The following is a 25,327-nucleotide window of genomic DNA, read 5'->3' as shown; positions in this document are numbered from 1 at the left end:
GCAAAAAGGAGAAAGAAAACTTAGTTTTTGTGGCCAGTTTCTAGATCAATTATGGTTGAGATATCATCATAATTAGGTCTAGATATGCATAACATAGGTTTTGTTCCATATATAATGTGGAATTATATAATTTCTAGATCATGTATATGGGAGGTTTTTCTTAATTAGAAGTTAATGAATTATGAGCTCTGTAACTTTTAGACAGAATAAAAACAAGAAAATTATAGTATGAGCTTGTTATATTATTATTTTTCCACAAATTTATTCAAGTGTTGTGTTACTGATGCATACAACCCACAAAATTACTGTCGAAAGGAAATTATGTATAACCGATATTTACCATCATGGCATCCATATTTATGCATGATGATTACAAAATTGAATACAAACGACATTTAGATCTTGTTAATTAGAATTAAAGTAGGTATGTATTAGAGAAAGTATGTTCAAAAAAGAGATTTTCCCTGGAATGAATCAATCTCTGGTAGTAAGATACCATAACCTTTTCGAAGACAAAGACAAAGCACATAAAAATCTAGTTCAACATTTGGAAGAGAAGTATAACTAGACTAATAAGTGTCCATTTGAGGCAGCTTCTGAAATTGGAATGGCTAAAAGTTGTTTCTGATAATCAAAAGTACTTATATATAAGCGTTGAACAGAAAACTTAAAAAGGTACATGAAGCACTTTGGAAATTAATAAAAATGTCAACGTGCTTTTAGTACAAGTACTTATGAACAGAAGTATTTTCTAACGAAGAAATTCCGACCGGACCATATGTGATACTGATGTGAAAATTTTGATATCATCCAGCTTTCAACATTCTCGAGAAATGCTAATGAAAGTCGTCCATGTGCATAGTCAGACTGTCAACAGTTGATTGAAATGAGTCTAACAACCCAACCGTATTTATCTTTCTTTCCGTTTGAAGTATGAACCACTAGACTCTGTAAAGTCAAGTGGTGGCCATTGTAGGAATAAACGTGAAGAATTTCTGGTATTTAATTTGCATTAAACCAAAAGAAAGAAAGAAAGAAAAATTATAGTCCCATACAATGCAAAAAAACTGTTGTTCAGTTCTGGGTCATGAATAAGATCGGGTATCATAGGGTTTATGAATAAGAAAAAGGAAACCTTATCATAAATATCTTAAACAGACAGTAGTATATAGTTCCCTGGGAAATCAAAAATTGACTTGTCCAGACCACACAAGCTCAATGATCAAGTGCAATAACAATACAGAAATATGGGTAGCTATATCTTCTGATATGGATAAGCCGAATGAAGATTGTACTAATGAGTCTGATACAATAGATCCTTTAGCTGCTGCGGATCCACCTGAGATGGTGTTCGCGTGAGGGCACACTGTGCAGTTGTCGTTTTTGGGAAAGCTATGACATCCCTAATGGAATTAGCACCCGCCAACAACATAATCAATCTATCCAAACCATAAGCAATCCCCCCTGCATCAAAATTAAATGTATACTCAATTAATTCTAGAAGAAAGAAAACAATAATCATTTAAAAGATAGTTGTAAGTTAATTTATCAATAGGACTCCTAGTAAGTAGGCTGTTATAGAGCCATGCCCTAGGTATAGAATTCAATACCATGTGGAGGGGCACCCATGTCTAAAGCCTCGAGAAGATAGCCAAATTTCGCTTCAGCCTGTAGGCCAAATACAATGCCACCACATTATTGGAGAGAACAAGGTGTTCATATTACTGAGCTCATAATGAAGCCTAAGGTCTAGAGTTAAAGTTTGAGCACATCAAAATAAGAAACGGAATCAGCAAGGCAAGTACATCAGAAAGATTAACAGTAAATGGTGATAAACAGTATATATAATAGTTATCTCTCCACAGGCCCAAATACAATATAAAAGTGTACTCACCTCTTCAGGGGAGATACCAACAATTTCCAAAACTTTTTGCTGCACCTCACGTTTATATATTCTCAAACTTCCCCCACCAATCTGTTGGCACCATAGGAAACACCACATCAATTTATCATCTAGGAGAGAGAATTAGCAAATGCATTTGACTTCAAACTGAGAGGAGAAAAGTAACAAAGGTGTACCTCAACTCCATTGTAAACCATGTCATAAGCTAAAGCACGAGCAGAAGAAAGATCTTTTATGTCTTCAGGATTTGGGGCAGTGAAAGGGTGGTGCAAGGCCTGAAAATCAATAATGATTTTGAGCATATATGCAGCATTGTACAGACAAGAAGAGATGCAAGATGCAATAAAGATTTACAAATTACCAAGAGGTTCTCCAACAGTTGCCCACATATCCTTTCTTCAAAATCAAATACAATACTTAACAAGTATCATTTAATTCCCATTAATTCCTTTTAGTCTTCAATAATTTTCTTTCACCTACTTTAGATGCAAAAGGAATATATCCAGTGACCACAGACTGCTCAAACCCCGCAAGAAATCCAGGATATCTCGATGATATGCAAGGATTAATATCACACCCGTATAATAGGTTCCCATTGATGACAACTCAATTATGAATCAGTGTTAGTACAAATTTGTAATGTGAAAAAACATGTATCACATAGTTAAACTGCAAGAGATGGAATACAAACAAGAGAAATACCTCCAGCCTTTGCTCAGAATCATTCCATTCAAACATTGGGAAATCGGTCACCCACAGAATTGAGTGCCTGGACTAGATATTAGAGATAAAGTCCAAAAGAAAAAGAGTCAGCAAATGAGAAGAACTATGATCAATATTCACCTTATAATTTGATGGTACCACTTACATCATCAATCAAACCAAGCTCATGTGCCAGATAGACCCGTAGTCGATCTAGAGTTTTATTAACTGATGAATGATGACCCACTGCAAACAAGATAAGATCACCTGGTCTGGCAGAGCAACGACTCAGAAACTGCTCGGTATTTGTTGGATCCATAGTAGATACCAACGCAGGAATTCCCTCAACTCCCCCTAAGAAAAAAAGGTAGAAAACCGCCAATAGTGAGATACTGCAATAGAAATATATCTTAAGCATCACAAATTAAAATAAAATTACTTTCTCACCATCATTCAAGACCTTGAGGAAAGGCAAACCCTTCGCTCCAGATTTGATTGCTTCATTGTAAAGATCACCCTTCTTTAGAGCCGTGTTTGAATAGCTTTTAGCACCTGAAGGTATACATAAAACTTTGAGAACTCCCCCACTTTGCAAAGTATCGGCAAAAACCCTGAAGGGGGAATCTGAGAATATATCAGATACCTGAAATTCAAATAAAGGAAACCTCAAATTAACAAGAACTTCAAAATAAATTTTTATGTAACAAACATGTAAAAAATTAGGGGAAAAAAAGAACTGTTGATCAGGTATAAAAGCACATGGAAACGTATTCAAGCCATAAAGGAAAAAGGTCATAAGGGTTTTATTGGAATGCTGAATGTTTCGCTTATATGCTTAGGGAGAAGAAAAAGTCATTAGAAGTAAGCTATAAAAGAGAGCAGTACCCATAGTGTGGGAACATGAGGTTTTATGAGAAAAACACTTTTATAAAAGTATTGGGTGTTTTTCCATATAAATCTAGACTCCAAATCTGTGTGGAGTAACATTAGTCCTTTATTTAATGTGTGACAGGACAGGACCTATTTTTTATCTACATCAGGAAAGCTGAAAAGAAAAACTACAACTTCAAGCTTGGATGCGACATGCAAACGTTTTGACTATATTACATGAAACCTTTAAACAAGATACACACTAGAAATACTTCGAATTTCTGGCTATGCCTACAAAAGATCCACACAAGAAAGAAAAGAGAACAGTATTCTTAAAGAAAAGAAAACTCAACTATACTAGATAAATCTTTTGAAGTTGATAAAACAACTTTTAAAGATGCAAACATAATGTTATTAAACTGTATCCAGTATAAATTTTAAGAAACAGTGAACTGCAGCCAGGGATGTCTATAATCTATTATCTGCAATATGAAATCCATTAACTACAAAACATGTAAGTCAAGGGAAAGATGATTACATCTTTTAACTCAAGATCAAATCTAATATCTGGCCTGTCTGAACCATATCGACTCATTGCTTCAGCATACGTAAGCCTAGGAAAAGGGTTTGGGAGATGTACACCTTTGATCTCTAGAAAAACCTGCAAAAAGCACAGATAGATTTCTAATTGCCCAGTAATGTGCAGATGGATTTTAAAGAGATGTCATATTTCAAAGGCTAAGTTTTCTCACCCCTTTCCCTCTCTCTTTGATTAATAGGAGCCAACTAATAACTAACCTTTCTAATCAAATCTTCATTAAGCTTCAGCATCTCCTCCAAAGGAGTGAAAGCAAGCTCCATATCAAGCTGTGTGAATTCAGGTTGTCTATCAGCTCTTAGATCTTCATCTCGAAAGCACCTACAAAAAGAAACGCAAAGTTGGACTTTTCCAATTTCGGTTGAAAGTCTGCATAACAATCATACTCTTTGATTTATTATCATAGCATCTAAGGAAAATGATCATGTGAAGTAACAGGCTTATTGAAGGAAAGCAGAAAATCTACCATGAAAAGAATGAGACAGAGAGACAACAATATATTTACCTTGCTATTTGATAATACTTATCAAAACCAGAAACCATTAACATTTGCTTGAACAGTTGTGGACTTTGAGGCAAAGCATAAAATGTTCCTGGCTTCAAATTACACATTAGAGCAAATAAGCTCAAAAGCCAAGATAAATGGAAGTAACCAGCTAAGTAAACTTAAAATCCAATGTAAGTGGGGGATTCACAGGCTTTCTGAGTAGTGTATAGCAGACCAGACTAAGTGAGTGATTCACCAAAAAAATAATAATAATTGAAGTGAGTGCCAGCTAAATAACTGTAAGGTACCTGAACTCTTGAGGGCACTAAATAATCTCGGGCACCTTCTGGTGTAGATCTAGAGAGTATTGGAGTCTCAATCTACCTTATAACCATGATAAAAAATCAGAATCAAAACAAAACTTAACTTTTCTACCTTTGTTTCTGAAACCCAACGAAAAAAAGGTAAATAATGAGTATGGAAATGTAATACATAACGACTTTAAAAATCAAGAAGTCCCGAGATGGTACCTCTACAAAACCATGTACATCCTCGAGATGTCTCCGAATCAATTTCACAACTTTATGCCGCAACATCATGTTTGAATGCATTTGTTGACGGCGTAGATCAAGGCACCGGTATCTATCAACATGTATCTAAGTAATTTCAATTAACACAGTTCCAACAAATACCATGTATGAAATTATTGACAAAAAAAATAAGTAAAGAAAGAAAATTCAAGTCTTTTCCTCTAAAGAGTAACACTGAGAAGTGTGAGATTACCTCAGACGTATCTCCTCCTTAACAGAATCCTTAGCATCATCTACAGTAGTCACTAAAAATGGCAACTTTGACCTCACAGCATTCAACACCTGAACATTCTCTGCCGCAACCTCTATTGAGCCCGTTTTCATCTTCTTGTTGACGGAGTCGGTCGGTCTAGACCGGACAACGCCTTCGACGGCAACGACGTACTCGAGCCTCAAGTCGTTAATGGCGGAATGAGCATCGGGAAACGTATCGGGAAGAGTGGTGACCTGAACAGAGCCGGTGTGGTCCCGGAGGTTGAGGAAGGTGAGGCCGCCATGGACCCGGTGGAGGGCGACCCACCCGCAAAGCGTGACCCGTTTGCCCACATCGGCGGTGGATAGCTCGCCGCAGAAGCCGGTTCGGGTGACCCATTGGAGAGGGATCGGGGCAATTGGGGTCTTGGGATTGGAAATGGGTGTGGTGGAAGAGGAGGTGGAGGAGGAAGAAGAAGACGAAGAAGAGAAAATGGAGGTGTGTTTGGGAAGTGGTTTAGGGAAGGAGGGCTTGAGAATAAGGAAGGCGTGGGATAGGAGAGGGTTTAGGGGTTTGGAGCGGAGGGGTAGGAGAGGGAACGTCCTGCGGAGGAGGGACATGGCGGGTAGCAGAGTATGTGGATAGAAGAAAGAAAAGAGACTTCGGAGTTGAGGGGGTTTAAGGATTGGGAAGTGAAATGCTCTTTGGCAGTATGGGCTTGTTGGTGAAGTAGATGTGTTATTAGCCCAATAAGCTTTTAAGTTGGGCTTGGATTCTTACGGAGAAACAATGTAGCCCAATAGCCTTAGTAATTTGGAAAAGTTTATTTTTCTTTCTATTTTTAACCCGAGTGATTAGGGGATTTGAACATGGAACCTCAAGTGCAAAGACAACTACTCTTGAGTCTTACTCGCTTGAACTCCCAACCCTTTGCAAAAAATTACTTTTGTTAAAGAGAAAATATGAATCAATGTTTTAATTAAACTTTATCTTCAAGGATGAGGATTGATGAGGATTATTTGTTGGCTTAATTTTGGCATACAATTTATGGTCAAAAATTACAACAATCTACATCAAAACTGTGGTTTTGCTTTGATCGTAGTTTGAGTATAATTTTAAGTATATATATGAAAGGTGTGCACAAATGCATCTTTCTATTTGGTTGTCTTTTATAATTTCCCGTATTTTTCTTATTTATTAGCAAAAAAAGCCTACATCCCCATGTGTATTTTTTATTTATTGATGTTAAAATAATTCCATAGTAAAATCAAGTCAAACACCCTTCTTCAACCCACCACCCTAAATCAAAGAAGATCCTCAACGGCTATTTACATTCAAAATCCAACGGCTTGAAGCCCCTTTCTCTCCCTTGCGACTATTAAATTCCAATCCCCCAACGGTCAAATAATTTCCATTTAAATTCAAAATCTCCTCGTTTGAAAACTAGCCGTTACTGCCTCGAATCTCTTTAATCAAATTCTCAAGATTGCACAAAACTTACCATTCTTCGCTCACCTGGTATTTGATTTTCAATTCTCTCCTTAGTTATTTCTTTATCAAATAACAGAGCAAACCCATCATGGCCATGCCTCCGAACAAGTCGTCGTCTTCACCAATCGCAAGCAAATCAAACCCCAATTTAAGAAACTCTGAAATCGGCAATCCCATGCGGAGAAGCTTTACTGGGAACTCATTTGCGAAACCTTCAATAAATGCAAATCCTAGGAGCTTCAACCCTAATACTCCGGCCAACAGTCCTTCTGGTACGACCCATTTTCCTTTTTCAGTCGAATTTTTATCGTTGTCGTGATGATTTTCTCTGTTTGGTTGCCAAGAAAATGGTTGAGAAAATAAGAGAAAGGCACAGAAAATTCATATATGTTGTACTTCTTTTGGTTTCTGTTTCTGATTTTTTCTTGCTTTATTGTTGTTAATTGCAGAGAACCTCCGACGAAGCTCGATGGGAAGGGCAACCGTGGTTACCTTTCGCGATTCCGAGGACAAAGAAAACGGCAAGGACCAGAACTGGAAGCAGATGAGAGTCCGTTCACCAAGTGGCTCAAACGGCACAAAGAATTTCATGTCACCGACAATTTCAGCGGCTTCCAAGGTCACTACGTCTCCAAGAAAGAAAATCTTGGCGGAGAGGAACGAGCCAGTTCGGGCTTCATCGGTCTCATTCTCCGATTTGAAAAGTTCGTGTCTGAATCCAAGAGTGGAGGATCCAGAGCACACGAAGGTAGGCCTTGCCCCTCATCTGGTTTTCACAACTCCGAAAACCCAAAAAGACATTGACTCAAAGGAGCTCTTGTGTTCCAAAAACGAACCAGAGGAGGAACCTGTTTGTGTAAAGGCCTCTGACGAACCTGACTCGGTTAATCTTGATCCGAGTTTCAAGATTAGTCCTCCACCTTGTTGTCCGAAGTCCAGTCCGGTCATAGCACCCCTTGATGATGATCCCGCTGCTCATCCTTATGATCCTAAAACCAATTATCTTTCTCCGAGGCCTCAGTTCCTTCATTATAGACCCAACCCAAGAATTGAATATTATCTGAGTAAGGAAAGAGAGGGAAAGAGACTTGAGGATAACTTCATCTCTGGAAGCTCTTCGGACACTGATACTACTGAGGAAACTCAGTCTGAATATTCTCAGAAGGAATTGGAAGATGTTACTTCTGATGCAGTGGTAAAAGAGGAACAGCAGCTACCAGAAGAAAATGCAGAAGAAGAGGAAGAAGAGGAAAAGCAGGGGGTCAATGTGTCTGAACCATGCGACATTAGCATTACCAACACTTTTATGTCAAAGGAGGAGGGTGCTGAAGTAAAATGGTCCTCCAAGACAGGCTTCTTTTGGAAATCAAAGTTCACTGCTTTGCTTCTATTGTTGGTAGTTGCTTTTTGGTCTATTTCAGTTATTCATTCCCCGGTAATTGATAGTTCTGTGCTTAAAGACTTGAGCTTCTTGAAGGAATATGACCATTCTGAAGTGGCTGAATTTGCCAGATCAAGTCTTGATGGGTTAGCTAGAAATTTTCGGGTTTGGTCTGCTAATTCTGTCTCTTTCATTTCTGAGTTGATTTTGCATCTTAGAGGTGCACACGATTTGGCCCCCTTGCAGTACTGTAATTTGACTGCTTTAATGGAGGATGTACGGGTTGATGGATACTCTGTGTTTGATCACAGTGACAAAGGAATGGAAAGGAAGTATGAGTTTGATGTAGTTGACATTGAAGCCTTGGGAGAGAAGGGTCGGACAGAGATTGGTGCAGCTGAAAACACTGTAGAAGTATATGCTGATCCAGAATATGATGAACAAGTTAATGAAGAGGCTGAAACACCTGTTGAAATCCAAGTTGTGGAAGAAAAGGGTCAGCCAGAGATTGGAGCAGTTGAGAGCACTGTAGAAGTAGTACGTGTTGATCCAGAACATGAAGAACAAGTTGACCAAGAGGCTGAAGCAGCTGTTAACATTGAAGAGGTTTCAGAAGGAAACAATAATTTTATTTCTGAGGAAGTAGTACTTCAGGCTGCACATGCTGATTTAGTTGAACTAGAAAGTTCAAAAGTTGAGCAGAGTCAAGAAGAAAATGTTGGTGCTGATCACATAGACAGCGAGCCAGAAAGTAATGTAAGCATGAGGGAGGAGATAGTATTGATTTCACTGGCAGAAAAAGTTGACACTGTAGTTTCTGGAATCCAGGAGCTTGAAAGTGAAATGAGTACTGGTGCTGAAGTGGAGTCTTTCAAGGATCACAGTCCTATAAGCTCAAAAGTGGATGCTTCATGTGAGAATGTTCAAACTTCAGAAGAAGTGGATCTTACAGTTGATGAGACTGAATTTAAGGTTTCCATGGTGACTATGCTGGGAATTGCTTTGTTGGTTTCGGCATTAATTGGATCCACAGCCTTCATTTATGGAAAGAAAAGGAAGAGCACAGCCTCAAATCCTGCTATCTCTGTGGTTCAACCATCGCTGACTAGGAAACTGGATGCAAGTCCTACTGTGCCATTTAGCACTGAGCACACTTTCCAGGAAAGACCCTCTTCTTGGAACTGGATCGGAGAGCCATGTCCTTCTGAAATGAGCAACATCCAAAAGAGCTCATCGTATCGCACGAAAGGACTGAAGGCATTCGATAAAGCTGAAAGCCAGGAGATGCCCAGGAAGAACCATAGGAGAGAGTCCCTGACTTCAATTGATTCCTCCATGGGTTCACCATCTTATGGAAGTTTTACAACATATGAGAAAATTCCAATCAAGCATGTGAGTATAATATACTGCTCATTCCTACTTAACACATTCACCATCTTATTGTTTCTCATAATTTGTGCTTTGTTTCTGCAGGGAGAAGAAGAAATTGTTACTCCTGTTAGGCGCTCGAGCAGAATCAGAAAACAAGTCACCTCTCCATGATAACTGAACAAGATGTTTCTTCCATTGCGCCATTATGCAATGTAGTTATGAAGGAACCATTAGTTTAGTTTGACTAGATTTGTTATTTTAGGGTGTTTATTGTCTGCTAACGAACCATGTTCAGTAGTTGAATGACTCTGTAATCTTCTACCATTTTCTAATGGTTCTATTAATGATAGCTTTGTTTCTGCTAAGTGTGCCCCCTTCTTACTTCTCATATTCACATGACTTTTCATTTTGCAGGTTATTTGTTGATGCTTAATAGCCAATTTTTAAATGTGATAAGTTATATCTAGCTAGTCTCTATCCCAAACTTGGAGTAAACAAACTCATTCGAGACCCCATTGACTTATTTTTCTCTTTGGGTTGGTATGCCTTTGTTGTACTATCCTTTGGATACTTTCTTTATCAGTAGTGTCAACTTACAAAACAATATGTATCAATTGTATATAAAGTGGGATTGGGATTGGGAAGAGATGGAGACTTGTTTAGAATTTTGGCCTTTTTCTGATTCTCATTAGGTAAACTAGGTGCTGTGACTGTCTGTCTGTCTATTGCCTCCGTGTAGTATATTAGGACCGGGCCAGATCATTTTCTGTATTTCAATTCAAACGTGGGGGTGGGTTGAGGTGTGCGTTCTTCTATAAAGGTTTCAACTTGGGATCCCTAATTCCCTGCCCTCATATATATTGTGCTCTGGAGATTATAGGAAGCAGGTATAAGAGCAAGAGGAGGAAGAAAACAGGAATGAAGATACAGAAAATGAGGGAAGAGGAGCTGGGGAGGATGAAATATGAGATAGATTCAAACACTTGGCTTCATTTATTTATTTATGAACAATTCAAATCTCTCTCCATCCATCACTTATGACTTGTGAGACAGAAAGAAACTCACAGTAGTTAAAATTTTGAATTGCATTGCATCCACACACAACTTAAGGAACAAAGTACCCTGAACGAGTAGAATTCCACTGAGAGTTTTGTGGTTGTAATTTATTTTATTTTGTGGCATCAATTGTAGTTTCTGAATGCAGCTATGAAGGATCCCTTTGACCAATTCTTGATTTAGAGTCAGAGCAGAAGAACTTGAAGCTCTAATAAAATACATAAAACGGGAAAATTTGAGTTACAATTTACAAAATGGCATAATGAAATCACTCCTTGGGATCAAATAACAGAAAATAAATCAAAATGACTACAAACTGGAACTTGTGCAATGAAAGTTGTTTTATTTTCTAAGAGACAAGGGTGTTCAAAGATACTCATCTATCTTATAAGTTATATCTAGCTAGTCTCTATCCCAAACTTGGAGTAAACCAACTCATTCGAGACCCCATTGACTCTTGGACGCTTGGAAAGGATCTCTCAACTCTTTCATTATCGAGGCAGAAGATGCCGATCTCACGAGTTGTAAATGATTTGCGAACATTAAAGCGGTCCAATCCAATTGTTGCAAAGTAAATGTTGTTTCTGTCTAACTCTATGAAATTGCTCGCCCGAAGAGAGAAGGAACCATGCAAGCTCAAAAATAAGGTTTGATCCCCCAAACTTTGTTCCTGAAGAAAGTCACCAGTCTCAGGATCAATCTTGTAAACTTTAAAACCAGATGTCCTGAAATATTCATGATCATCGTCAGTGTTGCCCTCCTCGAGCTCGTCATCATTTTCTTCTTGCATGTTGTGTTCTTCTTCTTCATCATCACCTTGATGATGATTTCCTCCTTCGAGTTCCAGTTCCAGTTCTTGATCATCCTCATCATCCACGCTTCTGCGAATTTTAAAAACATCTAGTATTTGATGGATAACCAAGACTTCATTGTTGGTTGATTCAAACAAGAATGAGTTGTATTCCCCATTTAAACTGATTTTGTAGTCATTATGATACTCAACGTCAATTCCAATCTGCTCCTCGTTATCACAGACTAAGATAAATTCCACTTCTGCATCTCCAAATTTTATGGTGCAAGGTTGGATGAGCTCACTCTTAATATAACTAAGAAACAAGGAATATAACTTACCAGTACTAGAAAACAATAATTGGCAATGAAGTTCATTTTCATCTAATACCTGGAAGCCACTCCATGTTTTGTCTCCAGGTCTACACAGAACCAACACCTTTAAATTATCAAATATTGCTGCCACCATACATTCTGAATTATTAATATCTGAGGTGGATAGCACAATGTCATGAAAGAAAAAGCTGGTACCACACAAATCCCATTCTGTTTCTACGTACTCTTTGAAAGATGGAATTGTCGCCAATGGTGGAAGTTGGCAAAAGGCTCCTGAAACCGGGTTGAACAGAAACATTTTAGAATTCAGTATTTTTTCTTGAATCATAATTAACCAACCTCTTGAAGAGCCATAAAACCGACTTCCACGAATTGGCTTAGGCAGCCTCAACTTGTGAACTTTGCCGTAGGCAAGGTTGGTAACGGACAAGCACTTGCAATTTGGATCCTGAGGAAGAACTAACCAGGGCGCTTCTTGAGCACCGCGGATGTGTCCTCGCATACAAACTGAATTCCAAGACTTGCAGGCAAGACCTGTGCGAATTCGATCCCTTAAACTCAGGCGCTGTACAATCATCTCCATGATATCTTCGTGTACTCTCTGCCACCCGCTGCTGCTGCTGTACTCAAAAGAACTACTGGTTTGGTTTTCGTATTGCTTTCTCTTCTTATCTGAATTTCCTCTGAGTTGAAGTAATAGTTTCTTGAGCGTGAAGCAAGGGAACCAGCTGCTTAAAGAGAGGTAGTCACCCAGATTTTGGTAGGCCAAAAATAGAGTCTCACTCATCTCTCTCTGTTTGATTAACAATATTTGAAAATTCAAGAATTGCAAAAAAGCGACTGTAGGATGCCGATGCTAGAGCTTTTGTGCTGTGCGTACAATACATAGGGTGCATGTGGGAGTGAGCTAACCTAATTCATCAGGGAATCTGTGTATATTAGGGATGGGCATTGGTTCCAATTCAAATCCAAATTTATTTTGAAGAATTTTCCATCCAATCCAGCTTAGTATAAGAATCCAATCCCATACAAATGAGTATGCAAATCCAACTCAAATTAGGGTGATTTGGTTTGTATTGTTGGCAAGTCCTTACTTAGTTAGGATTTTCTCTCTCTTAAGAATTCCTTGACCAACAAGAAAAAAATTAGGATTGCCTCTTTTACATGGGGAAGTGGGCTACTGGAAGGTATTCTTGGTTTTAGAAAGAATCTCTCAAGCAACTCTTTATGCTATTTTTGTTTTGAATACTTGAATAATACGTTGGTATCATTGTCGCCAACAAAACCTATAGACATGTTATCTATACATTTTTCACCAACACTGACGTGCATATTGACAATGCGGTTTTTAATTAAAGACAATTGTTATCACTAAAGCAAAGTGGAGTTTTGTGTTTTTATACGCCGTGTAAAGAGCATGATTCATGATGCTGATCTTGGAAGAAGAAACTAGCAACTTAACGCCACGTTTTGGATTCAGTCATGATTCATGATCACCATTTTGGATACCACACAATATGATGCATCTGAAACGAAAATACTCGGAGATTATCTTTAGAGACCAACTTATACGATCTTTCTAATGGAGAGGGATCCGTTACATTGGTGGGCTCCACCTCTATCAGACCCTATCTTTTCTTCTACCTATTTATTTGCAAACATTGCAAGTGTCAGAAACCTGCCTATAATCCAAAATATAAAACTAATAAACTTAAAAAAGATTACTCAACCTATTCAACTCAATCAAATTAAAAGTACAGAACACAAATCAAGTTTCATCTTATAAAAATTTAACACTGCATTTTTTTTTTTTTTGGTAAGATAAAACTGCATTTTAAGATAGAAGCAAACATTGTCAAAACATATTATGCCCAATTGATTTCTCAACTCTCACTGTGTCCCAAACTGAACGTTCGTTCTCAAATTCGATTAACATTCATAGAGAAGCCATTTGATTTGAGCATAAGGCAGTAACGGCGTTAGAAATTGATCTGTTTTTCCTCATACTTGGACATAAAAACACCACATTGATCCAAATACACTAAAATCATAACACAAAAGAGAAGAAATTCAGAATCTAAGGAAATCCATTTTCTTCCTCATAGTTGTTGCTTTTGTAAGAAACAAAATCTATTGCAAGAAACATGGTGGAAAAAAATGAAGAACAACAATAGTGAAGTTCCCATGGAAATCCTAATTGGATAACGAACTAAAGCCTCAAGCAAACCCTAGAACACTGCTCAATCAGAAAGATACTGAAAAAAAATTGACCCACGAAACTTAAACCTAAAAAATCCCATCTTTATTGATCCACAAGCGAAACCCATCTTCAAAAGTAGTAAATTGTGAGCACTAAAGAGCTCTGCAACAGTCATAGACACCAAAGATAGGAAATTTATACTAATCCAGAAATGAATAAAAGGCGTTACCGGAGAAAATAGAAAATGGGAAAGAGCAAGGAGGAAAGGTGATGGAGGGGAAGGGGAACGTACCTGAGAAGCAAAGCAGTAGGAGTCAAAGTGCAGAGTGGGAAAGTTAAAAGGCCAAGGCTTGTGAATGTCAAAGCAGTTTTCTGTCACAGACTGTGAGGAAGAGATTGAGAGAGAGAGTGTCCGTGTTTTTCTATACCTCAGTGGGCGATGACCGGATCCAATTCCAACTAAGCTAACTAGGAGCCAGTAGGTAGTAATTAGTAATGGACAACGTTCCTGATATTTCAAATTAATAATTGCCTTGTTGTCAGACCCAAAAATGCAAAAATAATGTGGTCATTTAATAACATTTTTTTTGGGATTAATATAATTTGAAAAAAAAATTTACTCATGCCTAATCATTAAATTGATTTTTACCTAAATAAATTTGAACTTATTTATTAGAATACAAAGCTTGTGTTGAGATAAATATTGAAATTTATTTTTTCAAAATTAAAAAGGTTATATGTGCATTTGTGTTAGTATAATTTTACATGGACTCGGTCATGATCTATACGCAAATGTTTATTCTTACACTCGAAGTCCCGTATTTAACTCACTATTTTCCCGTATCACTTGTTTTTAAGTCTAATCTCTCAAGCAACTCTTTATGCTATTTTGTTTGAATACTTGAAATTATTATTATTATTACTCTTAAATTAAAAAAACTCTAACAAAAAAGGTTGGCCCAGAATTAGGCCCCACAACATGGGAGGCCCATTGGGCCCGGCCACCACCACCACCATCAAATTCTTCCACTAAATTCTCCACACAAAAAAAAAAAAAAAGGAAAAAAAAGAAGAAGAAGGAATATTCATAAGCTTGAAGCAGAAATCTCAAACAAGCGAACCATAAACAATCCTAAAATGAACCTGTCAAAAGCGTTCGTTATTCTTTTCATGATATTCTTATTATTCACCCATACTTCTACTTAGAATCTTTGGTTCATTCTAGCAGCAGTCTCAATCAAGCTTGGCCTCCATCGGCCCATGCTGTTTTCTATGCTCTTTTCTTTTAATAATCTGAGAATGGATAAACCCTCAAATCTGCTATATCTGTTGTTCAACCATTGCTGGCCAATATAATACAAGTTATCTTGAATTGAGCGGTATGCAAAGAACCTTAGTCATTCTTTTTTGGGGGTATGGTGTTAGGCTGCCATTTTTTTGGTGTGGTGTTTTTGGGTTTCTGTTTCTGACTTCTTGTTGACAGTTGAGCCCTGGTAGGAGTTGTGTGAGACCCCCAAACAGTAATATGTGACAGCCATGCAAGGCTCATGGGCAAGCGATGCAGATTTGGAATGACTTTGCTCTTGATATAGTTACTTGTGAATTTTTCAAAATAATTTTGAATTTGGATTGGAACCAATTAGGTTATAGCTCACTCCTATGCATGATTCCACATGCACCCTATGTATTGCACAACACTAAAGCTCTAGCATCGCCCCTAGAATTGAAAATTGAACATTTGCTCTTGTGCAAAGCTTGATTTTTCAAATATTGTTAATCAAACAGAGAGATGAGTGTGACTCTATTGTTGGCCTATCAAAATCTTGGTGACTACCTCTCTTTGAGCAACATTAATGCTCATCTCTTTGAGCAGCATTAATGTCTTAGTTGTTAGAAGTAGGTGAGATAGAAAGTTGAAATTAAACATGAACAAATAAGAGGTCGGTTTGCAAAAAAGGCATTGCATGGAATAAATATTGACAAGATTATGATCTACATTGCAACTACTATGCCTTTGAATCAAAGAAAATAAAGGTATAGTCACTCCTTGTGATCAAAGAACAGAAAATAAATCAAAATGACAACAAACTGCAACTTGTGCCTAAAGTAGTATTTGCAATGAAAGTTGTTTCATTTTCTAAGAGACAAGGGTGTTTAACGATACTCATCAATCTTATAAGTTATATCTAGCTAGTCTCCATCCCAAACTTGGAGTAAACCAACTCATTCGAGACCCCATTGACTCTTGGACGCTTGGAAAGGATCTCTCAACTCTTTCATTATCGAGGCAGAAGATGTCAATCTCACGAGTTGTAAATGATTTGTGAACATCCGATTCTATTTGTTGCAAAGTAAATGTTGTTCCTGTCTAACTCTATGAAATCGCTCGTCCGAAGAGAGAAGGAACCATGCCAGCTCAAAAATAATGTTTGATCCCCCAAACTTTGTTCCTGAAGAAAGTCACCAGTCTCATGATCAATCTTGTAAACTTTAAAACCAGATGTTCTGAAATGTTTATGATCATCGTAGTCAGTGTCGCCCTCCTCGAGCTCGTCATCATTTTCTACTTGCATGTTGTGTTCTTCCTCATCATCATCTTGATGATTTCCTCCTTCCAGTTCCAGCTCTTGATCATCCTCATCATCCACGCTTCTGCGAATTTCAAAATCATCTCCTATTTGATGGATCACCAAGACTTCATTGTTGGTTGATTTCCTTCTTTCAGGTTGTATTTCATGAATATAATGATTGTATATAAAAAAAACATGATTTATTTTTTATTCTCTTATGAAAGAATCAGTATTAACTGTTCATTTTGTTAGCTGATCCTATACTTATTCTCTTGATAGTATGCAGGTCCTATATATTCGTTTTTACCATTGGCTCTCTCTCTCTCTCTCTCTCTTTCTCTCTTTCTCTAGCTGGAACTTGTGGGGAGGGAAGGGGGGAAAGGGGGTGAGGTTTAGGAGATGCCATAATGAGGATGAGGTAGCGAGAGAGAAAACACAGAGAAACGGTAGTTTTGATAAAGTAATACATTCACAAGACACCCAACAGCTCAAGGAAAAAGATCAAACTACTCAAGACACCCAACAGCTGTGCACTACAGCTCATTTGAAGGCTAAAGAGCCAGCTCACTCCATGCTAACGTTGAGAGGATATGGATGAATATAGCATATTCCATTTCTGTATACTTATTCTAGAGACTTCATGTATAGGACAAATATACACACATTATAAATATACACAATATGTAAAGAGAAATATTGAGGCAATGAATATAAAATTCTAGCAGAGCAATCTTCTTCCTTTTTCTGAAAACTGTCCTTCTTTCTTGTCTCCATAAAGGAATATATCCCTTCTAGTGTAATTTCTAACATGGTATCAGTGCCCTAATACCCAACGATTATTCTCCTACTCTTCTGGTTCTCTCCTTTCTTTCTAGCATCCTTTTTTCACCTTTTTCAAAAGTTTTTCCTTTTCCCTCATCTATGGACGCCCCCCAAGACACTGTCAATCCAATTTCTGACCCTCATGGGTCCTCCTCATCCTTTTCTTCCGCTGCTTCTTCTCCCTCCTACCCACCCGTTGCTGCCCAAAACATTTCTTCCCTTGTTCCCGTAAAATTATCCCAAGAAAACTACCTCTTATGGAAGGAACTCTTCCTCCCAGTCCTCCAAAGCTATGACATGTTGTCTATCATTGATGGATCTGAGCCTTGTCCTCCTCAATATCTAACCACCCAAGAAGACTCACTCACTTCCACTACAAATCCTGCTTTTGTCCAATGGATAAAACGTGACCGTCACTGCAAAATCTGGATAAATTCATCCCTTTATGAAAATATCCTCCTTTACACTGTTGGTTCATCCACTTCACGTGAGCTGTGGCTTACCCTTGAAAAACGATTCTCTGCTACCACCAGGTCTCATCTCCTTCAACTTAAGGCCAAAATTCAAAATCCCAAGAAAGGTTCTTTAAGCATGGTGGAATATCTTCAGCTAGTGAAAGACACGGCTATTAGCCTAGCTGCAGCTGGCTCCCCTTTAGATGACATAGACTTTGTGGCTCATGTCTTAAGTGGTCTCCCATCTGATTATGATTCATTTGCCACCTCCATCAGGGTTTGATCTGAACCCATTACCTCTGATGAGCTTCATGCCCTTCTTTTGAGTGAAGAAATTGCCCTCAGCTCAAGACTCAGCTCATTCTCTAAGCCCACAACTCATGTCTTTCAAACATCCCTTTCCTCACAACCTCAAATTTCTAAAACCAACTCCAACAATCGTTATTCTAACCAAGCTCGCCCATTTTCTAACTCTTCTCACCCTAACCCAAATCCAAACTCTCGCAACCCTCAACAACCATTTCGTTTTTCCAAACCTCAACACACATCCCATCATAACCCCAACCATAATCCTATAACCCCAACCATAATCCTAACCCCACTCGATCATTTTTTTCGTCCAAAAAATTATTCCACTCCAAGAATTGTTTGCCAAATCTGCAACAAACCAGGCCATGGGGCTCCACATGAAAAAATCGTCTTAACAGCTCCTATCAAGGCCACTTTCCCTCTCCCAACCTTTCACCCTCTCACTCCACAGCTCCCTTTTACCCATCTGCCTCATACACCTCCACAAACCCATCTTCCTCTACTACTTGGTATGCTGATTCTGGAGCCACAAATCACATCATTAATGACCTCAACAACCTCTCTATTCATTCTGCATACACTGGTCCAGAGAAAGTCAATGTTGCCAACGGTGACAGCTTAGCTATTCAGAACACTGGTAATGCCATTCTTTACTCTCCAACCTCCATCTTTGATATATAAAACATTTTTCCTGGCCCACATACTCCACAGCAAAACGGTTTGGCTGAACGAAAGTATAGGCATATCACTGAGCTTACTCGAACACTTTTTGCTCAATCAAATCTTTCTTTTAGCTATTGGGTTGAAATAGCTCATACAACGGTATATCTAATTAATAGAATGCCATCATCTGTTTTAAACAAAGTCTCACCTCTTCAAAAACTCTTCCATTGTCAACCAGATTATCATTTCATGAAGGCTTATGGCTGTTCATGCTACTCTTGGTTGAAATCATACACTTCACATAAGCTTTCTTTTCGAAGCTTAAAATGTGTTTTCATAGGGTATGGACTTCAACACAAAGGATACAGATGCTTAGACCCAACTATAGGCAGAGTTTACATTTCTAGACATGTTGTCTTTGATGAAACCACATTTCCTTTTCATCATCACTCTCCCACACCTACCAGCACTATCATTCCTACATCCCCAATGGTGTTCCTACCTCCCCCGCCACAAACTCATCCCATAAACAGCCCCCTACCTCCCCTAAACTCTCCTCCACTTACCCCAATATCTCATCATATTCCCAACTGCACACCTTCTTCCTCAAATACTACTCACTCATCACCATCAACCTCAAGCTCATCATCTTCTCTTAACCACCATTTGGTCACTGACCTGCCCATCTCTCCAATCCAACCGCTTCCCCTTCCTCATACCTCTCATCCCCTAAACACTCACCCTCTACATCTCTTTCACCATTACCTACCACATTGCAACAAGCATTAAAAAATCCCCAATAGATTCAAGCCATGACTGAGGAAATAAAAGCTTTACATCAAACAAACACTTGGACCTTAGTCCCTTCTCACCCCTCTCAAAACATCATCGGTTGCAAATGGGTATATCGAATCAAAACTAAGCACGATGGTTCCATTGGTAAGTTCAAAGCTCGACTCGTTGCAAAAGGCTATCATCAAATGGAGGGTCTCGACTACACTGAGACATTCAGTCTTGTTGCTAAACCTCCTACCATCCGTCTTGTGCTTTCTCTCGCTGTTCAATTTGACTGGCCAGTCACCTAACTAGACGTATCAAATGCCTTTCTTCATGGTTCACTAACAGAAACTGTTTTTATGCAGCGGCCCCCAGGTTTCAAAGATCCCCACAGGCCACACCATGTATGCAAACTCAATAGATCACTCTATGGGTTGAAGCAAGCTCCTATAGCTTGGTATGAGGAGCTCTACCATTGCTTGTTAGGTCTTTGCTTTCATTCCTCCACTGCTGACTCTTCCTTATTCATCAAAGCTGATGCAACTCTCACTATCATTCTAGTCTATGTTGATGATATCCTCATCACATGAAATTCATCAACATCATGCACTCACCTCATCAACACCCTTCACTCCAAGTTCTCTATGAAAAACCTCGGCGATCTTCATTACTTTCTTGGCATTGAGGCCCATCGCACCCTCACATCTATCTTTCTCTCCCAAACAAAATATGTCACACACTCCTTACAAAAACAAAAATGCTTGATGCGAAGCCTTGTTCCACTCCTTCCTCAACCATTAAGCTTGACACAACCTCTGGTGACCTTATTCAAGATCCCGTCACCTATCGTTCCCTTGTAGGGGCAATATCTTACATGGACTCATCCTGACATTGCATTCTCAGTGAATCAAGTCTGTCAACATATGCATCAGCCAATAACTCCTCATCTCATTACCGCCAAACGCATCTTGCAATATCTTAAAGGTACACCACAGCAAGGCCTATCTCTCACCAAAGGTTCCATGACTCTCACAACTTTTTCAGATACTGATTGGGCAGGTTGTCCAATTGATAGAAGATCCACCACTGGTTATTGTGTTTTCTTTGGCACTAACCTTCTCTCTTGGAGTGCTAAGAAACAAACCTCCATTGCACACTCCTCTACCGAAAGTGAGTATTGTGCCCTCTCTCACATAGCTGCTGAAATCACATGATTATGTTCTTTGCTCAAGGATCTTCACTTCTTCCTCCTCAAACCTCATTTCTTGCTTTGCGACAATGTTAGTGCTCTTGCCTTATCTCAAAATCCCATATTTCATGCTCGCACTAAACACATTGAGATCAATTACCACTACGTTCGTCAACTTGTCACAAGTAACTCCATTTCCATTAGTCATGTTTCCTCTCACCACCAAGTTGCTAACATCTTTACCAAAAGCTTGTCAAAGGCCCAATTTCGACATCATTGTTTCAAGCTCATTGCTACTTCACCGCTGCTTAGCTTGAGGGGGGATGATAAAGTAATACATTCACAAGACACCCAAAAGCCCAAGGAAAAAGAGCAAACTACTCAAGACACCCAGCAGCTGTGCACTAAAGCTCATTTGAAGGCTAAAGAGCCAGCTCGCTCCATGCTAACGTTGAGAGGATATGGATGAATATAGCATATTCCATTTCTGTATACTTATTCTAGAGACTTCTTGTATAGGACAAATATACACACATTATAAATATACACAATATGTAAAGAGAAATATTGAGGCAATGAATATAAAATTCTAGCAGAGCAATCTTCTTCCTTTTTCTGAAAACTTCAGTCCTTCTTTCTTGCTTCATAAAGGAATATATCCTTTCTAGTATAATTTCTAGCAAGTTTTCCATAAATGGAAGGAAAGTTCAAAAGACAAGTAGTCCCAAAGACCCAAAAACAGCAAATCTACATGAGAATTTCCACTTGGACGCTTTTCATGCTTTTTGTACTGTCTTTTCAAAGTGAAAGTGATGTTTGCGTGGGGAGAAAAAAACCTCGAGAAATTAGTTTCTTCTATATTTTTCCCTGAACCCTAAATGAAACCTCAGTAAAAGTGGTCCCGTCCCTAACCAACCGCCCAAAGTGTGAGTGAAAGCGAAAAAAGTTTGTCCTTCTCCCTATACCTTTCTTGTGAAGTCTGGGGGAGAGACATTATAGGAAAAAGGGGACTAGGACCACTTGTGTGCTATAATGATGAGAGAGAGACAGTTTCTCTCCGTTTTCTTCATATCTTTTTTATCAAACCATTGTTACTTAAATGCCCTTCACATAAACACATGGAAACAATCTGCTAAGTCGATGGTCCTATCACCTCCAAATAATTCCATCTGTCAGCCACGCGGCCAAAGAAATGTAACAAATACAAATTGTCAAAGAAAGGTAAGTAGAAAGTGTTAAATCATACATCCCAGTGAAAGCGACTAAGATTCTACTTTTACAAATGGCCTCCTTTCTTAATTATAAGAGCATTTCCAGCAAGGGGCCCAAGAGGAAGGTTAGGGGGGAGGGACAAACCCAAAATGGTGTTTCCAACAACAAAGATCTGCCAAGGCAAGAGTGGGGCCCAGCAAACTGGGCTGGCCCGAGCTCTAGCCCGAGGGCAAGGGTGACGTCAGCGTAGGAGTTTAAATTTTTTTAACGTTCTCGCTACAGTGCCCCCCAACGACTCTCTTCCACGTGGTTGGCTTCTAGGCTCTCCGATCCACTCTTTCCAACAATCCAACGGCAGCCATTTTTTCCCCAATAAAAAAATGAAAAAAAATCGAAACTGCCCCCCCAACAGTTCTCTTCCACGTGGCTCCTTCTGGGCTCTCCGATCTCTTTTTTTCCAGCAATCCAATGGCAGCCAATTTTTTCCTAAATAAAAAAATGAACAAAAATCGAAATTTTTAAAAAAAATACTGAAATTTTTTTTCTACAAATACCAACCAATACTCTTCACTTTTAACACCAACTCCTCATACATTTTCTTCTCCTTCTACTATTTTTTACTTTCTACTCAATATTTTTTCACTTTCAAGTTATTTTTTTCTCTATCATATTATGGGTTATTCTAGTGAAACCGGAGGGGCATGAAGCATGATGGAAGATGTTAACTTGTGTGAGGCTTGGCTCTAAGTTAGTCATTGTCCCGTAATGGGCAATGGGATGAAATTCTGTTATATGTGGAAAAAAATTCATCAGGAATTTTGTGATAAGGTAATTAGTTCGACCCGTACGGATCATGCATTATCTAGTAGGTGGAAAATTCTTAATAAAGAGTTGGCGAAATGGAGAGATGCCTTGGCAAAAGCGATGGACAACCATAGAAGCAGGGAAAACCTTAGCAGTGAGGTAAATTATTTGTAATTTTTGTTTTATTAATTTCTATGTCATATTAAATTTTATTTAAATGTTTCTTGCAATTTATATATGTTGTTAATATTTCTTGTATTTCCAATATTAATATGAATGTTTCTTGCAATATTTATGTTTTGTTTTGCATTTCTAATAAATTGTTAAAGTTTCTTGTGTTTCCATTATTATTTTTTAATACTTGTTGCATTGCCAATATTTTTTAAAGTTTCTTGTATTGCAATTTTATTTATTTATACTTGTTGCATTGCCAATATTTTTTAAAGTTTCTTGCATTTCCAATATTTTTTATTTTTTTTTTTAGATTATGCAAGGACAAATATTTTTTGGTGCTACTGGGCAAGGCAAAAAAGTTTCAACCATACCCTATGTTGGGAGGTGGTGAAGAATTGTAAGAGATTCCAAATTATTCCAACAGGTCTGACGGTAGTCTTGAACGAGACGCCACTCCATGAGACACCGGCATCGGATTCACCTATGGATTCTCTGATGAGTCAAGACTCACCTATCAAAAAGGAGCCGAGCTATTAGGAGGAAGGCGGCGAAGGCAAAGAGAGGGAGTAATTCTACCAAGAATGCATCTAAATTTTTGGAGGAACTTTCAAAGATGCAAGCCATGAGAATTGAAATGGACATGAAACAACAAGAGCACGATAGGGCAATTGATGTAGAATATGCAAAAGAAAGGGAGTATGTAGGCCAAGAAAAGATTGAAAAAAAGGATCGGGAAACCATGGCCATGGATACAAGCCATATGTCCCCTGAAACAAAACAATTTTGGAAGCTAGAACGAATGGATGTTATGAGACGAAGATTTTTTCGTGACGATGGACCTAGCAACACGGATTGGTTAAATGATCAAAACCATTAAGTTAGTTTGCTTGCCTTTCATTTCATTGTATTTTTTGTTTTGTTTAAAAAATTAGTGGTAATTCATGTATTTTATTTTATGAGTTGTATTGATTTTCTTTTAGTGAATAAAGAAAATATTCAACAAAATTCCTTTTTATTCAAAACATTCCATACATAAAAGCAAACCACAGCCAAAGCATAAAAAATAAACAAACCACAACTAAAGCATAACTAAAAATACAACATAAACATAATACATTAAAAAAACATCTTCACTTCACTTCATTCACCTTCATTGCCTTTCATCGCCAACAAATGCTCCATCAAGTCAACTTGACGGTGTTCATGAATATACGACGATTGCATCTCTGTGTAGCGCTCAATCATACGAGGCAAGAAACTACCGTCTCTAACCAACGGATCATGCTGCACTAATTCTCCATTTGGCCCCATGGGTTTTTCATAAATTCGTGTTAAGGCCGTGTTCATGGGATCTAGTTTATACACTTTGTCAGCATCGTAATCATACTCATCGTCCACAATCATGTTGTGGAGGATGATACAAGTAATCATTATACTCCTAAGTATCTCCTCATCAAATAAACCCGCCACACCCCTGATAATAGCCCACCGGGCTTGAAGGATACCAAAGCACCTCTCAACATCTTTTTGATAGGCAGCAAAAAAAATTTCCTTATGGGATTGGGGATGTGGAATTGATTTCACAAATGTTGTCCACCTCGGGTAGATACCATCAGCTAGATAATACCCGTTATGGTATATGGTATTATTGATGTGATATGTGATATTTGGGCCTTCACCTCTTAGAACATCATTGAACACCGGGGATTGACCCAGGGCGTTCAAATCGTTTTGAGAGCCGGAAACTCCAAAGAAGGCGTGCCAAACCCATGTATCAAAACCAGCAACTGCTTCGAGGATAATGCTTTTCTGTCCTTTCCGATTGCCATAATCCCCTTGCCAAACAGTTGGACAATTTTTCCATTGCCAGTGTATGCAGTCAATGCTACCAATCATTCTAGAAAATCCACGAGACTCGGCTTTTTGCAGAAGTCATTGCAGGTCCCTAAGCGTAGGTCTGCACAGGTAGTCCCTGGTGTACAGAGTTTCCACTGCATCACAAAATCGCACCAAGCTCTCCAAAATAGTAGACTTCCCCATCCGGGCAATCTCATCCACCTGATCAGCAGATAACCCATACGCAAACATTCGCATCACAGCTGTGAACTTTTGCTCGGGAAGAAGCCCCAAATTTCCAGCACAATTTTTCTTTTGAACAAAGTATTCATCATAATTACAAATATCATGCATGACTTTATTGAACAAATGAGGTTGCATTTTATATCTCGCTCGAAAATAAACATTAGAGTACAAAGAATGTGGGATAAAATAATCTTCCATAATATTTTAACCCCGAGAATGTCTATGTTTATCCACATTCGGGGCACGGCCTTCTCGTGAACCACGGCGGCTCTGGTTTTCTTCCTCCAGCAAAACAACGGCCAT

At 38.5% G+C, this 25,327-nt stretch overlaps 4 protein-coding genes and 1 long non-coding RNA gene across 5 annotated transcripts; 2 read left to right on the top strand and 3 right to left on the bottom strand.

Annotated features, from left to right (window-relative positions):
• On the bottom strand, nucleotides 1,061–6,241 carry LOC18766390 (aspartate--tRNA ligase, chloroplastic/mitochondrial). The gene is made up of 13 exons (XM_007199278.2): nucleotides 5,344–6,241; nucleotides 5,091–5,202; nucleotides 4,869–4,940; nucleotides 4,579–4,670; nucleotides 4,274–4,394; nucleotides 4,014–4,136; nucleotides 3,053–3,248; nucleotides 2,772–2,959; nucleotides 2,606–2,677; nucleotides 2,080–2,178; nucleotides 1,895–1,975; nucleotides 1,611–1,668; nucleotides 1,061–1,464 (listed from the first exon to the last, which is right to left on the bottom strand). The coding sequence occupies exons 1-13, from the start codon at nucleotides 5,961–5,963 to the stop codon at nucleotides 1,295–1,297; spliced, it is 2,004 nt and encodes a 667-aa protein (XP_007199340.1). The 5' UTR covers nucleotides 5,964–6,241; the 3' UTR covers nucleotides 1,061–1,294.
• On the top strand, nucleotides 6,753–9,951 carry LOC18767080. Its single transcript, XM_020553895.1, has 3 exons — nucleotides 6,753–7,106; nucleotides 7,284–9,607; nucleotides 9,689–9,951. The coding sequence occupies exons 1-3, from the start codon at nucleotides 6,923–6,925 to the stop codon at nucleotides 9,755–9,757; spliced, it is 2,577 nt and encodes an 858-aa protein (XP_020409484.1). The 5' UTR covers nucleotides 6,753–6,922; the 3' UTR covers nucleotides 9,758–9,951.
• LOC18767950 lies at nucleotides 10,840–14,440 on the bottom strand. Its single transcript, XM_007199960.2, has 2 exons — nucleotides 14,260–14,440; nucleotides 10,840–13,411 (listed from the first exon to the last, which is right to left on the bottom strand). The coding sequence occupies exon 2, from the start codon at nucleotides 12,552–12,554 to the stop codon at nucleotides 11,052–11,054; it is 1,503 nt and encodes a 500-aa protein (XP_007200022.1). The 5' UTR covers nucleotides 12,555–13,411; nucleotides 14,260–14,440; the 3' UTR covers nucleotides 10,840–11,051.
• On the top strand, nucleotides 17,153–21,365 carry LOC109946319. Its single transcript, XR_002269520.1, has 2 exons — nucleotides 17,153–18,760; nucleotides 19,929–21,365. It is a non-coding gene; the product is annotated as an uncharacterized LOC109946319 (long non-coding RNA).
• On the bottom strand, nucleotides 24,083–25,327 carry LOC109946257. The gene is made up of 2 exons (XM_020553562.1): nucleotides 25,234–25,327; nucleotides 24,083–24,777 (listed from the first exon to the last, which is right to left on the bottom strand). Exons 1-2 carry the CDS (start codon nucleotides 25,325–25,327, stop codon nucleotides 24,083–24,085), a joined length of 789 nt encoding a protein of 262 aa, XP_020409151.1.

Source organism: Prunus persica, chromosome G8 (assembly GCF_000346465.2).
Source record: "Prunus persica cultivar Lovell chromosome G8, Prunus_persica_NCBIv2, whole genome shotgun sequence".
NCBI classification, from domain to species: domain Eukaryota; kingdom Viridiplantae; phylum Streptophyta; class Magnoliopsida; order Rosales; family Rosaceae; genus Prunus; species Prunus persica.
Note: the sequence above shows the minus strand (reverse complement) of the source record. Positions and strands in the feature narration are given on the sequence as shown.

Bases quoted from the DNA above. Each gene is read 5' to 3' on its own strand.
- LOC18767080 (XM_020553895.1), top strand. From the start codon at position 6,923: ATGGCCATGCCTCCGAACAAGTCGTCGTCTTCACCAATCGCAAGCAAA. The intron at 7,107-7,283 runs GTACGACCCATT...TGTTAATTGCAG, and splicing joins TCCGGCCAACAGTCCTTCTG to AGAACCTCCGACGAAGCTCG. The intron at 9,608-9,688 runs GTGAGTATAATA...TTGTTTCTGCAG, and splicing joins AGAAAATTCCAATCAAGCAT to GGAGAAGAAGAAATTGTTAC.
- LOC18766390 (XM_007199278.2), bottom strand. From the start codon at position 5,963: ATGTCCCTCCTCCGCAGGACGTTCCCTCTCCTACCCCTCCGCTCCAAA. The intron at 5,203-5,343 runs GTAATCTCACAC...ACATGTTGATAG, and splicing joins AAGGAGGAGATACGTCTGAG to ATACCGGTGCCTTGATCTAC. The intron at 1,669-1,894 runs GTGAGTACACTT...TTTGGCCTACAG, and splicing joins TTGGTATCTCCCCTGAAGAG to GCTGAAGCGAAATTTGGCTA.
- LOC109946257 (XM_020553562.1), bottom strand. From the start codon at position 25,327: ATGGCCGTTGTTTTGCTGGAGGAAGAAAACCAGAGCCGCCGTGGTTCA. The intron at 24,778-25,233 runs GTTAAAATATTA...CTGTTTGGCAAG, and splicing joins TAAACATAGACATTCTCGGG to GGGATTATGGCAATCGGAAA.
- LOC18767950 (XM_007199960.2), bottom strand. From the start codon at position 12,554: ATGAGTGAGACTCTATTTTTGGCCTACCAAAATCTGGGTGACTACCTC.